Here is a 14,171-nt window from a genome sequence, read left to right on the forward strand (position 1 = left end):
TAACAGGCAAGATTTTTATCTCAATTTCTCATAATCTTTGTAAGTTTAAAATTGCCAATTCATTAAAGAATGATTGAATATTACTACAAATGCTTTGTATCATATAGGTAAGCTTCCAGTCAAAAAATAAACATACCTGGGTGTGCACCACTGCCACAAAGATAGAGGCCAGACACAGGAGATTTGTTACCACACAAGGAAGTTGTTGGCCTACCAGAATATAGCTGGTCAAGACTCATAGAACCATGGAAAATGTTCTGAAAAGCATTTGAAAATTAGTACATATAAATAAACATATATTAGTAAATATCTGTTGGTCATTGGATCATATCTATTACATGTTAGTGTGTAAGGGTTCATCATCATCACCATCATAATTTAATGTACATGTTCCATACTGGCATGGGTTGAATAGTTTGAAGGGATCTGATGGGGCCAAAGACTGCATTGTATTGCAGTGTCTGCTTTGGCATGGTTTCTACAGATGGATGCCTTTCCAAATACCAACCACTTTATAGTGTGTATTAGATACCTTTCCATACCACCAGCATTACTGAGGTTGCAATGCAACTTGCAACACTATGAACTCCAAAGGAACAGCTGTACACTAGAAGATGAGGAGTAAAAGTATGAGGGAAAGGGGAAGTTCATTATTCACGAATATCACTACTTGGGTAAAATGGTTAAGAGAAGCCAAATCTACAGTAGTGTAAATAAACAGCATATCATAGCATATTCAAAGGAATATACTATTTCATTTAACAGTGGAAACTACTCTATGACATAACATTCATAAATTAAGTTTGTGAGGAGAATATTTGTTATAGTCGATGGTACTTGTGACAAAGTCATTGTTTTTATGTCTGCTTTCCTGTGCCAGGATGAACAAGATTGAACTTTTGTGGGACATTGGTTTATAGCAGGATGCCTTTCCTAATACAACTTCCTACAACACAGGGTTAACATGTACCGGTTCAAAAAACTAGTATACACATGGATGAGATGAGAAATATCAAAACTGATCCCCTCCTTGTTTTATGAATCTTATTAAGTAGTTTTGCCAATGCAAACTTTCACCAGTGACCTTGAACTGTGGTTTTTCTCTTAGCACAATGAATTAGCTCTGTTGAAATATTGTATTTCATTTAATAATTGGCTTCATGATGGAATTTTAACATATAAAACAATATGTCAAAATTGTATTGACGTAACCTGTAATGTTGAATACTCTTAAATAATGGGGTTCATCAATAACTTGCTTTCTTTCCTTATGATATATGGCAATTTTGACTGTTAGAAATCATTATTGAGGCAGAAGAATGCTTAGATAATATTTAGTTTCAGCACAGGGCCAAAGATGTGTAGGGATGGGTAATGTCATTTAAGTCAATTAGATCATGTATTTGGTACTTATTTTAGTGACTTTTAGAAGATAAAAGGCTGAAAATTGATTCCAGTGAGATTTGAAATTAAAATGTTGACGTATGAAATTAAATACAACTTGACACATACTTTAACATTCCAGTGTTTTTGTCTGTCCCTTCACTAATTGTTTTAATATAAAAATATTATTTAATAAGTTTGACCATAACATATTTTTGGTATTTTATTGAGGCTGCAGGGATGGAAAATAGAGTAGACTCTGAATGGAAATGAACTCAAACTATTGGCCCAAGACCAGAATTCTAAAGGAGCATATAGTCAATATAGTTTATTGACCCCAAAAGATAAAGTCAGCCTTTGTAAGATTTGATCTCAGAATGTAAAGCACCGGAATTAAATAAGCAAGTAATATTGTTTGATGTCTCTAAAGTATTTAGATTAATGTCTGACTGCTTCCATCACTTACAAAAGGTTCAAATAATTTTTTTATAAATTAAACACAAGGCCAATAGTTTTTTGAGGGGAGGGATTACTTGAAACTATTACCTCTAGTACTTGACTGATATTGATTTAACTTTATCAACCCTGGAGGGGTGAAAGACAAAACTGATCATGGGAGGATTTGAACTCAGAACATAAAGAGCTGGAACAAATACTGTTTTTCCAACGTGCTCATTACTGCTAATCCATCACCTTATATAAAGGTTCTAACAAAGAATTGTTATATTGAAACAAAGCTGTAGATTTTGAAGAGCAGAACAAGTTTATTTTATTGGTACATATTTGAAAATGGGATAAAAGTTATGCCAGCTTCAGCAGGGTATGAACTCAAAAAAAATATAAAGATATAGCTAAAAACCATCTGCCACCCTTTATGATGATATCCCAAGATAGGTTATGATTCTAATAATAATAATAATGATAATAATAATAAAAATAATAATGTCTGAAATTGGCACAATGTGAATACAAACGACGCCATGGCAATGTGGCAAAAATGACCCATGGGGAGCTCTGTGGAAATCATGGCCTACAAGGAGCAAAGATGTGGTATGAACAATCCCCAGAAGGAGTCACTGAAAATGGGAACTGCAAAATCTTGTGGGATGTAATGATCCAGTGCGATCACCTGACCAGACATAGGAAACCAGACATTGTTGTGGTGAATAAAAAAAAAGAACATGTATGATAATCAACATAGCATGCCCCAGTGACGACAGGATCAAAGTGAAAGAAGAAGAAAAAATAAACAACTATGACAATTTGAAGTGGGAAACATGAAGGTTGTGGTCAGTGAAGAGAGTAGACATGATATCAGTAGTAACTGGTGCACTTGGAAGTATCAGCACTCAACTACCAACATGGCTGAAAAAGATTGGTTTAAGTGTGAAGGTAGAACACTTACAAAAATCAGCATTGCTTGGAACTGCAAGAATTCTTCGCAGGGTTCTTGAAGCATGACTAGTAAACAAGTGTCACCTTAGTCTGCTAGCTGTGGACAGCTGACACTTCTCATCATACCCAGTAAAATAAGCTGTGAGTTTTTATATAATACTCCTTTCTATTATAGGCACAAGGTCTGAAATTTTGGGGGGGGGATAGTTGATTACATCAACCCCAGCAACTGGTACTTAATTTATTGACCCTGAAAGGATGAAAGGTAAAGTCGACCTTGGTGGAATTTGAACTCAGAACATGGCGATAGACAAAATACAACTAAGCATTTCATCCAGCGTGCTAACAATTCTGCCAGCTCACTGCCTTAATGATGATGATGAGGATAATAATAATAATAGTAATAATAATAATAGTAATAATAATAATGTAGGATCTCTAGGAATGATAAAAAAAGGTACTGAAACCTATTTGAAAATCTTACCAGGCTTACCATCCCTACAGGAAGTGCAAAAAATGATGTTAACTGGAGCGGCTCATATACTGAGAAGAGCATCATCGCTGTGAAAACAGTATCCATTCAGGAATTTATTTATTTATTCATTTTTTAAAATACATATTTTACCAGTGAATTTGCGGGTGTTATCTGGGAATGCTTCTCTGCCCTAGGTTTATGAAAACACTCGGCGAGAAATGGAAGAAAATTTGAAGAAAGAAGGAAAAGAAAAATAATAATAATAATTACAAGGTTGAGCTAGAGATTAGTAGAGTTGATTTTAGTTTCTATAAACATAGTAAATAAAACTCACCCCTCCTGTAAGTCCAAAAGTACTTTCAAGGTCTGGTGGAGCCAGTAGGTCATATCCAATGATGCTTGATTTAAATCCAGGGGCATAGTTTTCAATATCATTAAACACTGGAAAATACATACATACAAAAGAATATATATATATATTATATATATATATATATATATATTATATATATATATATATATATATATATATATATATATGTATATATATATATATATATATATATATATCATCATCATCATCATTTAACGTCCGCTTTCCATGCTAGCATGGGTTGGACGGTTCAACTGGGGCCTGGGGAGCCCAAAGGCTGCACCAGGCCAGTCAGATCTGGCAGTGTTTCTACAGCTGGATGCCCTTTCTAACGCCAACCACTCCGAGAGTGTAGTGGATGATTTTATGTGCCACCGACACAGGTGCCAGACGAGGCTGGCGAACGGCCACGCTCGGATGGTGTTTTTTATGTGCCACCGACACAGGTGCCAGACGAGGCTGGCAGACGGCCACGCTCGGATGGTGTTTTTATGTGCCACCGACACAGGTGCCAGATGAGGCTGGTGAACGGCCACGATCGGATGGTGTTTGTTACGTGCCCACAGCACGGAGGCCAGTCGATGCGGTACTGGCTACGGCCACTTTCGGATGGTTTTCTTGTGTGCCACCGGCACTGGTACCACAAAGATACAAATTCCATTGATGTTCATCTATTCTGATTTGTTTTGATTTTGATTTTGATTCTGATTTTATATATATGCATATATATCAGAGCTTCCTTGCAGCTGGCAAACTTCCAAGAAAACTGAAGGAAGGTAAAATATGCCCTATTCATAAAGGAGGTAGCAGAGCGGAGGCCAAGAACTACAGACCTATCTCTCTGACCTCACACATCAGCAAGGTCATGGAATGAATAGTCAGAAGGAAACTAATCACCTTCCTTGAAGAAAATGACTTGCTGCCTGACACCCAACATGGTTTCCGACCAGGAAGAAGCTGCTTAACTCAGCTCCTGCAGCACTATGACTGGGTGCTGAAACAACTGCTCAACCACTCAAATGTGGAAGTCATATATCTCGACTTCGCAAAGGCCTTCGATAAAGTCGATCATGGAATGATATGTCACAAACTGCTTGATCTTGGCATAGTTGGAAAACTAGGAGAATGGCTTCATGACTTTCTGAAGAATAGAAGTCAGGTGGTAGCAGCTAATGGGGCCACTTCCATTAGCACGCAAATAGTGAGCGGTGTTCCACAGGGCACTGTTTTGGGACCACTACTGTTCATAATGGCCCTCTCAGACATGCCCTCAGCCACGTGGAGAGCCACGATCACAAGTTATGCAGATGATACAAAAGTTTCACAGGCAATACAGAACCCTGAGGACACTAAGCACCTGCAATGTGAGCTGGACGAAATATACAAGTGAGCTGAAAAGAATAGCATGCAGTTCAATGCTGAAAAGTTTCAAGCTTTATACTATCAGCATGCAAAACTGAATGCAATACCCAATGAATACACTGGACCCGGAGGGATTGCAATCCCAGAGGCACAATCAGTGCGTGACCTGGGTATTCACATGAGTGATGACGCGACCTTTCATGTACATGTTGCTAAACTGACAATGAAATGCAGACGGCTGGTTGGATAGATTCTTAGAACCTTTAGAACAAGAGAACAAGAAACCATGATGGTCCTCTGGAAGACACTTGTCCTAAGCCACTTTGACTATTGCTCTCAGCTATGGTCACCATCCAGTGTCAAGTTGATCACAGAACTTGAGGCGATCCAACGAAGCTACACGAAGAAGATAGCCTCTGTGCAGCATACGAGCTACTGGAGAGACTCAAGAGATTAAAGCTCTATTCCCTGGAGCGTAGGCGAGAAAGATATGCCATAATATATATCTGGAAGATCCTGGAAGGTCTTGTCCCAGACTTTGGCATCGAGAGTCACACAAATGCCAGAACCGGACGCCACTGCGTAGTACCAAGGACTCCAAATTTGCCATCAAGATGTAGGACAAGATATTGTGATAGCCTGGGCTTCAGAGGCCCACGGCTCTTCAATGTCCTCCCGAAGAACCTGAGGGACCTGCATGGTGTAGATGCGGATGTCTTTAAAGTAGGACTGGATCTCTTCCTGTCAGGTGTCCCGGATGAACCAACTTCACGGCAGGAGGTGCAGATGAGGGCAGCTGCATCGAACTCTCTCATGCATCAGATGGCGTTTGCTAAAAAGCATCCGTGAGGTAAACCCGTGTAGCAAACCAAATGGCGGTGCCCCAGCATGGCCACAGCTCATTAGCTGAAACTGGAAAAATCAAAATCAAAATCAAAATCATATATATATATATATATATATATATATGTATATAGTTTCACCAGCGATAATAATTAATTTTATTTTATCGCAATTTGACTTGTTTATATATGTGTATATATATATATATATAATATATATATATATGTATATATATATATATAACATCCTCCTCCTCCTTCTAGTCATCATCGTCATCATTTCAGTATCCACTTTTTCATGCTTACATGGGTCAGACATAAGAATCAAAGTTTCTATGATTGCACCCCCTTCCTGTCACCAACCCATGCCCATTTACAAGCAGGGTGATATTTCCCCGAGTTCTTCAAGCAATCAAACAATGAACAACTCAATGGCTGGATATATTTCCATGGAAGGTTGCAAACAAATGACACTGTTTGTATGAACATGGACTTTGTGTACAATCAATGCCCAAATTTCAAAATGAGGGAAGACAAATGCACACATACATACATGCATGCCTGCTTGCCTACCTATATATATATATATATATATTATATATATGAGTCTGATGAGATTTATTGAGGTAGATTTTTCTATGCCTAGATGCTCTTTATGTTGCCACCCCTCCCTCTTCCCAATCAAGGTATTATTTCTCCATGATTTGACATGTTTTATTAAAGGCTCTACTTGTATGGTAGCGATACTTGCTATGTCTATCCATTGGTGTCAAGACAAGGAGAGACAAACACACACATGCAAGCATGCATACACACACACACACATTACGGAGATGTACTCGCATAGCAAGTGACCTGATCTGAGTTGTGTGCTGGAATGAAAACAATTGCAGCATGGAAGGTGTTTATAAGCCATTTAAGAAATGCACAAAAAACGCTAGATTCACTTGAACATTTAAATTTAATTTGTCAAAATATTTTCGGCACTTTAAGACCGCGAGCTGTTCACTGACAAAACTTCGTGCTGCATCTCTTAGGTGTGGGTGTATATATGTATGTATTATATGTGCAGGCATGTGTGGTAAGAGATGCAGCACGAAGTTTTGTCAGTGAACAGGTCACGGTCTCAAAGCGACGAAAATATTTTGGCAAATTAAATTTAAATGTTGAAGTGAATCTAACAGTTTTTGTGTGTTTCTTAAATGGCTTATAAGCACCTTCCATGCTGCAATTCATCATCGTCGTCATTTAACGTCGTTTATATATATATATATATATAATATATATATATATATATATATATATATATATATATATATATATATATAGCTGCCAGTACCGCCTGACTGGCCCTCGTGACGGTGGCATGAAAAAGCACCCACTACACTCTCGGAGTGGTTGACGTTAGCAAGGGCATCAAGCTGTAGAAACTCTGCCAGAGATCAGATTGGAGCCTGGTGCAGCCATCTGGTTTGCCAGACCTCAGTCAAATCATCCAACCCATGTCAAATTGTCCAGTATGGAAAGCGGATGTTAAACGATGATGATGATGATGATATATATATATATATATTATTATCATTATTATTATTAATATTATTATTATTATTATTATTATTATTATTATTATTATTAAGGTGGCTAGTCACTATCTAAATTTCTCTCTCCCCTAAATTTGTGACATAATGTTTATGTTAGAAAATATTTTCCTTACTAGCATTTCTGCCATCATCATCACCATCACTATTCTCTCTATCGTTAGGATGGGCATCCAGTTGTAGAAGCCATGCCAAATTAGATTGGAATCTGGTGCAGCTTCCAGCTTAATAGTTTCAGTCAAACTGTTTAACCCATGCCAGCATGAAAAACAGATGTTAAATGGTGATGGTGATGATCACACACATACACATATGACAGGCTTCTTTCAGTTTCTGTCTCAAATTCACTCGGTATAATAAAAAACACTTGTCCAATGTGCTGCACGTTGTGACTGAACCTGAAATGATTTGGCTGCAAGCAAATATCTTAATCACACAGCCATGCCTGTGCCATGTATGCAACAAAATATGAAGTTGATATTTCGGAGTATAAATTGTGTGGTGCTAAATATTTTAGTGATTGCTGTTAGGCTTCCATAAATTCAAGAAAGTGGGAATTGGCAATAAAGTAGAACTACTTCACTTCACAGAGTTAATTCTTGCGAAAGCTTGCCACTTTCCTCATCTCATCTCTCTCTCTCAACATACACACCCAGCTTAATGGCATAATATATGTAAACAGCCCACTTATGAGTACCCCTCATTCATTGGACAATAAACCCTGCTTGCAAAGATCAATTGAGGCAAGTGAAATCAAATCAAAATCACTGACGTGGCTGATGACAGTACTGCCTGATTGGCACTCATGCCAGTAGAACATTAAAAGCACTTCTGAGCATGATCGTTGCCAGGGCCATGGATTGGCTCCTGTGCCGGTGGCATGTAAAAAGCACCATTCGACCGTGATCGTTGCCAGCATTGCCTTATTGGCACATGTGCTGATGGCACGTGAAAAACAACATTTGAGTGTGGTCATTGCCAGTGCCACCAGACTGGCTCCCGTGCAGGTAGCACGTAAAAAACACCTTTTGAGCATGGTCGTTGCCAGAACCGCCTGATAGGTCCTCATGCCAGTGGCATGTAAAAGCACCCACTACACCCTCGGAGTGGTTAGCGTTAAGAATGGCATCCAGCTGTTGAAACTTTGCCAGATCAGATTGGAGCCCGGTGCAGCCTTCTGGCTTACCAGTCCTCATTCAAACCGTCCAACCCATGCCAGCATGGAAAGCAGACGTTAAACGACAATGATGATAATAATGATTTATATATATATATATATATATACAGTTGAAACACTCCTGTCACAACCTGGGACCTTGAAGACTGCTTTAATGCAAGAAAGTATACTAGTCCCTTAATATTTTATATTCAATATTTCATCTATTCAATAAGACGATCAATACTTCATTTCATTTTACTATATATATATATTATTTATACTATATATTCTATATTCTACATTAATATTATAAAGAATGAAAATAAAACATAAAAAACAGAGTTGGAATTTCTTTGAATAATATATATCCCTCTATACACAATCATACAAACACCTTTATACACACACATACATATTATATACTCAAGTGTGTGCATATAGTGAAGAGTCCAAACAATGCTACCTACATCCTGTCTGTGATTTTTATCTCTGTTTAGTATTATTTAGTGCTGGAAATAAACAGTTGACGTAACACACAAAAAATATTATATATGGTTGCATGTTTCCCAACAGTGGTATCTCACTGCTGTAGTGTTACAAAAATGCTGAATGACATTACATCAAAGATAACTGATACTGCTATGCCAGATCATCAAAATTTAGCATATCTCCTCTTTAATCTATTTTAGACTCCATGCCTTTATAAGAAACAATTATAGTCAAGGTCTTATATGGCATGATATTTTATCAACACAGAGTATTAATCTCTTAAATTTGCATTAATGTGATAGCTTCTACAGGTTAACCTAGATAAAACCTGGTTGAAGAGAATTATGATCAAAGATTATCTAGCTGGTGTCATCCCCCACTTCATTTTTTTAAAGATAGTAGGATCAGATAAAAGAGGAATTTAGCTGCTATTTGTAGCAGACTGAGTGACTTTGTAGAGGCCTCCTCATTGGCTTCGGCACATATAGTTTTTACTCTCCTGTGCAACATTACTTTTGGAATAAGGAGTGAAGTAACTGAGTACAGTGAATATTCATTCATTCATTCATCATCATCAGCAGCAGCAGCAACATCACCAACACCACCATCATATTCACCAATACAAGGTAGCTTTTAAAGGGTCATTTGATCTGCCAGAAATAGCTGCTACATCTTACCATCTTGAAAAAGAAAGTATGCATCAGACAATGCACTATTTCCGAAAACAAGGCAGAGTGGTGGTCAAAGCTGGAATGCCTTTTGATCATAGATTTCCTAAATCAAGGCTAAACTTAATCTAAACAATATGATCACCACCACTCACTCAACCTCCTCCTCCTCTTCCGCCCACCACAACCACTGCTGCCACCACCACTACCACCACCCAATATATCAATCATTCATTTTCCCCATCCATTGAGTTGAGGTTTCTATTGACAATAAATCTTGAGGCTTTCTTCTTTCAGTTGTTTCTTTATGAAGCTCTTTCTCTGCTGTATTGATTACTTCCGATTGATATATTTTACAGGCTTAAACAACCACATCAGTGTTATCCAATAGTTTGTTATGAATTACGTAATATATAGCAATCCCTCCAAACCTTTTTTTTTTGTTATTAGGGTTTTATGTGAAATAATTCAACCTTGTATTTAGAGGAGAGCATGTGGAATATCGATAAATTCAGTTTCCTCTCCTACTTTACTCCACACAGAACAGGCCTACAACACCTTCATCTTTCTCTATTCTCCACTGATGAGCAAGAGCTGGAAATGGTTGATTTTTTTCATTCTTCTCCTCTTGCCAACTGTATTTACTGATATCCTTTGAACTCCTTTTAATCAATTACTACTGATGCCCACTCTCCCTCGTTTCCTTAGATTGTACTTTACACACACACACACACACACACACACACACACACACACACACATACATATATATATATATATATATATATATAGGTGCAGGCATGGCTGAGTGGTAAGAAGCTTGCTTCCCAACCACATGGTTCCAGGTTCAGTCCCATTGCGTGTCACCCTGGGTAAGTGTCTTCTACTACAGCCTTGGGCTGACCAAAGCCTTGTGGGTGGATTTGGTAGACAGAAACTGAAAGAAGCCCTTTGTATATGTGTATGTGTCTTTGTGTTTGTTCCCACTGCTTGACAGCTGGTGATGGTGTGCTTACGTCCCTATAACTTGGCAGTTCAGCAAAAGTGATTAGTAGAACAAGTACCACGCTTTTAAGAAGTAAGTAGTGGTGGGGTGGTGCGATTAATACATTCGACTAAAAATTCTTTAAGGCATGGCCCCTGCATGGCCAGTCTAATGATTGAAATAAGTAAAAGAAAAGAGATATATATTATATATACGGTGATACCTTGCAGTAGAAGTTTAATTTGTTCCACAACCAAGCTCGTCTTACAATTTACTCATTTCATAAATCAATATTTCCCATTAAAATTAGCTAAAATATAATTAATCAGTTCCAGCCCCCTAAAACCATTGAAAAATATTTTTTTATGGATTTAAAAATAAAGGTGTAGTAGTTACAAGTAAAGTGATAATTATAAAAAAGAGAATGCAAAAGAAATATGTAAACTAGTTTTATTAACTGAAGTACCTTAAAGACGAGATGATTTGTGTGCTTGTACTGTGGATTTCCGCTCATACTTCAAGACAAAAATTGGCACGTGTCTTGGCTCGTACAGCAAATTACTCATACAATGCTACATTCGTACTGTGAGGTTCTACTGTATATATATATATATATATATATATATATATACACACACATTATCATCATCATCATCATCGTTAATCATCTGCTTTCCATGCTAGCATGGGTTGGACAATTTAACTGAGGTCTGGCGAACCAGATGGCTGCACCAGACTCCAATCTGATCTGGCAGAGTTTCTACGGCTGGATGCCCTTCCTAACGCCAACCACTCCGATAGTGTAGTGGGTGCTTTTACGTGCCACTGGCATGAGGGCCAGTCAGGCAGTACTGGCAACGGCCACGCTCAAGGGGTGTTTTTTACATGCGACCTGCACAGGAGCCAGTCCAGCAGCACTGGCAACAACCTTGCTCAAATGTTTTTTCATGAGCTACCCGCACAAGTGCCAGTAATGCAACACTGGTAACGATCACGCTCAAATGGTACTTTTTACGTGCCACCAGCACAGAAGCCAGTTAGCTGCTCTGGCAATGATCACACTCGGATTTTTGATGTGCACTAAGGCATGACATTTAATTTTGCATTGCCTCAGCCTACCTAACCCAGAGATAAGTACAGGACAGGCTTTAGTAAGATAGGGAGTAAATTACCTGTGATAGCCAAACATCCCGTCCAAGGGATCTTTATCTCGTGTTCTCTTAATATCAGAGGATCTCGAGTTTTGTTGCTGACATCATCATCATCATCATCATCACCATCACCATCATCATCATCATCATCATCATCATTTAACACCCGTTTTCCATGCTGGCATGGGTTAGACGGTTTGACTGGAACTGGTAAACTGGAAAGATGCACCAAGTGGCATGGTGTGTATGGTTAGATGCCCTTCCTAATGCCAACCACTCCAAGAGTGTGACGGGTGCTTTTTATGTGCCAATGGTATGGGTGCTTATATGTGCCACTGGCACAGATGCCAGTTATGTGACACCAGTATTGGCCACAATTATGATTTCACAAGGCTTGACGAGTCTCCTCAAGCATGGTATATTGTCAAAAAAATAGCTTGGTCAGAAGAAGAAAGGAATCAACCATGGTTCTTCTCAGAATATCTGAGACTGATTGGAGGAAAAGAAGAATTGATCCACAGATCAGAGAACTTGTCTGGAGGCTTGCAACAGAGTGGGTTCCACAAATAACTCAAGTATCAGATTGTGGTATTAAACTTGAGAGATAGATTAAATTCTACTATCCAATAACAAAAATGGTCTCTCTAACAGACTCCCAGTCAGTTTCAAGCTACCAAGTTTCACTTATGAAGATTTGGTTGATCTGAGGCTGGAGTGGAAGACACTTGTTCAAGGTACTACACAGAAGGATTGTACTCAAAGCTATTTGGATGTAAAGCAATTTTTTTTAGCTGCAAAGACATGCCTGCAGAATGATTAACTTAATATTGGCATCTTGTATGATAATAAATCAAATGATAAGCTTACCTATGTCTGCATAGTTCTTTCTGGCTTCTTCATCCCAAAAGAGTCCATTCTTTAGAGTGTATGGTGTGTACTGGGTAAAGAGTAAGACAACATGAGAGCCAGGGGGAGAAATAGTTGAATCAACACTGGATGGAATCACCATTTCAATGACTGGCCTTTCAAAAAATAAAAAAGAAGAAACGAAAAAGAAAAGGCTTATAAAATCAAAAATTATATATGTATATATGTATGTATATATATATACTGGGAAGCACTCCGTCGGTTACGACGATGAGGGTTCTGGTTGATCCGAATCAACGGAACAGCCTGCTTGTGAAATTAACGTGTAAGTGGCTGAGCACTCCACAGACACGTGTACCCTTAACGTAGTTCTCGGGGATATTCAGCGTGACACAGAGAGTGACAAGGCCGGCCCTTTGAAATACAGGTACAACAGAAACAGGAAGTAAGAGTGAGAGAAAGTTGTGGTGAAAGAGTACAGCAGGGATCACCACCATCCCCTGCCGGAGCCTCGTGGAGCTTCAGGTGTTTTCGCTCAATAAACACTCACAACGCCCGGTCTGGGAATCGAAACCGCGGTCCTATGACCGCGAGTCCGCTGCCCTAGCCACTGGGCCATTGCGCCTCCACTATATATATATATATATATATATATATATATGAGATCAGTAGAATATCAGGTAAAATTATTATATTTGATGGCTGTGTGAAGAAGTTTACTTCCCAACCACATGGTTTTGAGTTCAGTCCCACTGTATGGCATCCTCAACAAGTCTTCTACTATAGCCCTTGGCTGACCAATGTCTTGTAAATGGATTTGGTGGACGGAGACTGAAGATCATTGTGTATATACATAAACTAATAACACCTTTGTTGAAACTTGCTCCTCTTGTGTTAGTTTTTTTTTTGTTTTTGCTCATTCACCATATATATGTATGTGTGTGTGTCTGTCTGTCTGTGTGTACTTGTCTTGGCATCATGGGATAGTTGTAAACATATGTCACTGTCATACAAACAAGGTCCTTTGTTTCTGGTCTTCCATAAAAGCATGGTCCTGCCACATATTACCTTACCTGGAAACAGGTGAAGGTTCCTGATAGGAAGGGCATCCGGCCAGAGAAAACCTGCCTCAAAGAATTCCATCTGACCCATGCAGGTGCGGAAAAGTGGACAAGAAAATGATGGTGATGATGGCTTATAAGGCAAACATTTTACCTAAAAATGTCCGAGAAAATCAGTCTTTATCTTATAAACATACAGTCAAGGTTTGGTTTATGGGTGGTTCAAAAAAAGGCTGCTAATTCAAGCTCATGTATTTTATAAGCCATCAACTGCAGTCATTTTTAAATGTCAGAAGAATTTGATCTTGTTACTGCAGATTACCTAATTATTTGTTAAATCTCTTTAGTTTGGTATTGTATACA

General features: G+C 38.4%; 1 protein-coding gene across 1 annotated transcript in view; it reads right to left on the reverse strand.

Annotated features, from left to right (window-relative positions):
• LOC115226843 (pyridine nucleotide-disulfide oxidoreductase domain-containing protein 2-like) overlaps nt 1-14,171 on the reverse strand; it is a 44,172-nt gene that overhangs the window by 1,426 nt on the left and 28,575 nt on the right. The window contains exons 13-15 of the mRNA XM_029797842.2: nt 12,748-12,902; nt 3,588-3,694; nt 137-257 (exon numbers count right to left, since the gene is read on the reverse strand). Of these exons, the coding sequence (XP_029653702.2) occupies nt 137-257; nt 3,588-3,694; nt 12,748-12,902 (383 nt within the window). The remainder of the gene's footprint in view (nt 1-136; nt 258-3,587; nt 3,695-12,747; nt 12,903-14,171) is intronic.

Source organism: Octopus sinensis, linkage group LG2, assembly GCF_006345805.1.
Source record: "Octopus sinensis linkage group LG2, ASM634580v1, whole genome shotgun sequence".
Taxonomy (NCBI): domain Eukaryota; kingdom Metazoa; phylum Mollusca; class Cephalopoda; order Octopoda; family Octopodidae; genus Octopus; species Octopus sinensis.